Source organism: Vipera ursinii, assembly GCF_947247035.1.
Source record: "Vipera ursinii genome assembly, chromosome: 1".
Lineage (NCBI taxonomy): Eukaryota > Metazoa > Chordata > Lepidosauria > Squamata > Viperidae > Vipera > Vipera ursinii.
Window position 1 is genome coordinate 311,227,581 of NC_139512.1, and position 4,118 is coordinate 311,231,698.

The window sequence follows — 4,118 nt, forward strand, 5'->3', positions numbered from 1 at the left end:
GCCGCATTGAGGCAATAATTGCTGCAAAAGGGGCCCAAACCAAGTACTGAGTACATATGCACGCTTATACTTTTCAGAGGTCCTATATTGTTCTATGTACACTCCTTGTTTTATTGATTGCATGTACGGTAATATTCTAATTTTCTGAGATTGTGGATTTGGGGTTTTCATGAGCTGTAAGCCATAATCATCACAATTATGACAAATCACGGCTTGGAACTATCTTGCTTTGCACGTAATGAGTCTATCTCATATATTAGTTTCCCCTTTTAAGTTGCATTACTGAAATAAATGAACTTTTGCACAATATTCTAATTTTTCAAGTTTCACCTGTATATGGATTTACTAGGAAATTTTCATTAGTCCCTTATATGCTGCTGAAAACATGGAGATTTTACTGGCTCCTAAATGGAATGTAGATGCCACTTGTTTGAAACAGTTGAAAACTGATATGGTAAATTGACAGTCATTTCGTCCCTCCAAAAGCTTGCTTTTTCCAACAGACACTCTTGGAAACCTTCTGAATTGTATATACTTATCCCTTATTTAACTTGCGGTATCTAAAATGTTTATTTAGGGTGAACAGAAAGTTTTTCCTAATTGTGAGAGTTACCTTGCTTCATTTAGAGAAGGCCAAATACTTGACTATCCCTCATTTTTAACTGTTCAGATGAATCTTTCATGCCTTTTCTAAATTCAGGATGTAATGATACTTGGGTTTTTCCCCCACTGTTTAGTGACTTACTGGTGACTTTGTTAAAACTAGTCTTGACAAGCTGGTGATTCCCAGAAATGGGAGAATTTCCCTTAGTTTGAGGAAAACTCTTTTAAAGCATATTTCCTATTCCTTTTCATCTGCTTTAACCTCATATTTTGGACAACAAGGCACTCATCTAGCTGAGCAATTTTCAGTGTTTTACTTTATAGATGCTTGAGACATTCCTTAAGACAATGTTGAAGAACCTCTTAACCTTGATGTTGAGAGAATGGCTGACTACAGTGAGCTTTTCAAGTCTTTCCTTCCCAAGTTGGACTAGCTGCAAGTAGCTTCTTGTTGTTTTGTGAGGTAGCATGAAAAATCATGAACAACAGAGGTGAGGAAAGCCAATCAACCTCATGTATAGAGAATGAAAATCGGTGCATTCATTGTCAGAAAAGGCCACTTGTGTGGGAAGCTGTTGTTGAGCATGGAGCAATGTTTGATATGAGAATGGCCATTTTTCAGAAAGTTTCAACTTTCTGAAATATCAATCAAATATCACACTGAAAAAAAACTAGGGAAATTTCAGCTCTGTCATTGAGGATCAAGGAATCTCCAACTGGATTGGGAATGATTTCTGAAAAGCCAATTAGCAAGAATATTTATTTGATTATGGCTGTTCCGTTTCCTTCCTTCCTTCCTTCCTTCCTTCCTTCCTTCCTTCCTTCCTTCCTTCCTTCCTTCCTTCCTTCCTTCCTTCCTTCCTCCCTCCCTCCCTCCCTCCCTCCCTCCCTCATATGTCCACTGGAGGTCAATAGGAGTACTATTGAACACTGCATAGAATTCAGAGTCCTGCTACTTCTGAAACAGCCTTCAGGACTAATATTCACCGTGGTGGTGCAGTGGTTAGAATGCAGTACTGCAGGCTAACTGACTGGTCACTCCAGGAGTTCGATTCTGAGTGGCTCAAGGTTGACTTAGCCTTCCATCCTTCTGAGGTTGGTAAAATGAAGACTCAGATTGTTGGGGGCAATAAGCTGACTCTTGTCAACCGCTTAGAGAGGGCTGTAAAGCACTGTGAAGTAGTACCGGTATATCAATCTAAGTGCTATTGCTACTGCTTTGTTCATATTGTTCTTTCTCATATTGTTCTTTCTTGCTCACTAGAATATAAACATTGTTAACAATAATAGCTGAGCAATATAATATTTGTGTGTGTATATTGTACATGAATGCCTCTCTCTCTCTCTCTCTCTGTATTTATATATCTATGAATAGACATGTAAGTTGTCCACCCTATCTGTTGTAAGCAGAAAAACATTATGTTTTCACTTGCTCTTTGCAGATAAAGGAAGGAAAAAAGGAGAACATGGCATTGGCATCCTGGTTTGGATGGAATGAGTCTTCTAATCGTATTTCTCAAAGAAGCCCAATGGAAATGGTGACTGAAACCCTGATGATGGAGCTTGATTGGCAGATCAAAGAAGCTGAGAAACAACAGCGGGAGAAAGAAAACGAATATCGCAAGATCAAAACAGGAGTTGATTATGGCTGGCTGGTTAGCTACCCCAAGCACAGCTATGATATCAGTCCAGGGGAGCGTCTGCAGCTGGAGGATATCTGTTCCAAAATACATCCATCCTATTGTGGACCAATCATTATTAGGTATTTGCTTGGAATCTCTCATGCACTGTATATAGAATGAGCGTGAAGTAGCAATAACTTAATCCCAAAGACTGTTCTGGCTGGAGATTATGGATTCTAAAATGCATCACATTTAGAGAACACCAGATGCAGGCAATTGGGTAGAATATCTAGCACTGAAACCTGATTGATTTTCCCCTGTAGCTGAACTGGACTAAAAGCAGCAGAGTAAACCATTTTCTTTTTTTAAAAATGTTTATGAATAATTCAAAAATGATTCACGGCTTTTTAAATGACTTGTCTAGAATCCATTACTGAATGCTGATTCTATTTGTATGTATGAAGAATTCAGTACTGAGTGCCTGTTTAGAAACTTGTTGGAAATAACTTGCAGAAATATATCACAAATGCAATCAGTTGCTTCAAGTCCATATTCTGTCTTTCTAGGCAAAGGTTTGCAGTGGTCTAATTGGTTTTATCCAGAAGTCTGATTATTATAATGTTTTGCTTGGCAAAATTTGGATAAATAACTTTCTGCCTGCTACCAATTTAACCAAATTAACACCACTGAATGTAATTTATAATGCCAAGTGATTCTTTTTAAAGAGGACCCATAGTTTATATAGATGGGGAAATTCAAATGATGGAAATAGGTGATGAGCTCTTATTTCCTTCATTTATACTGACCACCAGGAAACAGTGTGTCTAAGGGAGGGAGGGAGGGAGATGGGTGATTTAGAATTATGAAATAGAAATAAATTAGTATAACTACTATATTAAGTAAAAACAGTGCAAGTCAGATACAGGTCAGTTTAAGAAATAATGCCACACAGGATATACACTGTGTAAAAATACAGAAACACAGAAATGTGCCCGTCCCTCCCAAAGGGATGGTGGTAGAAGTTGTGTAAATCCTGATAAATGAAAGAATGACATACGTTAACACCTATATGTCTCTGATTTGAGGGTTTAAGTGAAGCTGGACTGAATATTCCCTCCTAAGACTAGAATCTTTGGTTCATTTATTTCTTAGATTTCGGCAACTTATTGCTGAATATGAACCAGAGCCTGGAGAAATACCTCGGCTTTTCCGTTCTGTTCTCCACGATGCCACCGAGAAGATCAAAGAGGAAGAGGAGGCCAAGAAACTTGCAAGACAATGGAACACCAAGAACAGAACCAGCCTTTCCCTTACCACACTCAGATCCCGCGTCAGGATTTCCCCCTTCAGCAGTGATATCAAGACCATTTCAGAAGATGTGGAGAGGGACATGGAGCCGACTAGAAGAATGTGGAGCATGCCTGAATTCAAGGATACCAAGGACTACTGACTTTATTTGTGACAGTAGTTTTTTTTAGAAACAGATTATTTTATTTATTTGGGGCGGGGGCGGGTTTATTTGCGGGATGATTATTTTTGTCCTGTTTCTGATTGTCTCTCTGTTGTAAGGAATTCATATGAATTCTTTTTAGGTACCTTTTAATCCAGGCATTTATGCCTGTAGGTTCCTGTTTTCCTTGGGCATGTTCATAAGAAATCACTCAGGCAGATTATTCTCACCTATTACCAGTTAATTATGCTATGAGCTTGCATGAAAAACTGCACATAAGTCAGCCTGGGTATGTGTTTGCCTATTTAAAACATTTATATAGCGGCCTATCTTATAGCCAACACTTATTTGAAGTTTCCTTTTTTGTCACCAAAAAGAGAGGCCCAGGGAGTAATAGTGAAAAGCTTGCTTATTTATTTTAGCTTTTTTTGGGGGGTTTCCTC

The 4,118-nt window shown here is 38.4% G+C and overlaps 1 protein-coding gene across 1 annotated transcript; it reads left to right on the plus strand.

The window, feature by feature from the left end:
• Positions 1-2,069: 2,069 nt before the first annotated feature.
• RD3 (RD3 regulator of GUCY2D) lies at positions 2,070-3,675 on the plus strand (the record flags this gene model as incomplete). The annotated part of the gene is made up of 2 exons (XM_083348400.1): positions 2,070-2,365; positions 3,378-3,675. 2 exons carry the CDS (start codon positions 2,070-2,072, stop codon positions 3,673-3,675), a joined length of 594 nt encoding a protein of 197 aa, XP_083204526.1.
• Positions 3,676-4,118: the final 443 nt, after the last annotated feature.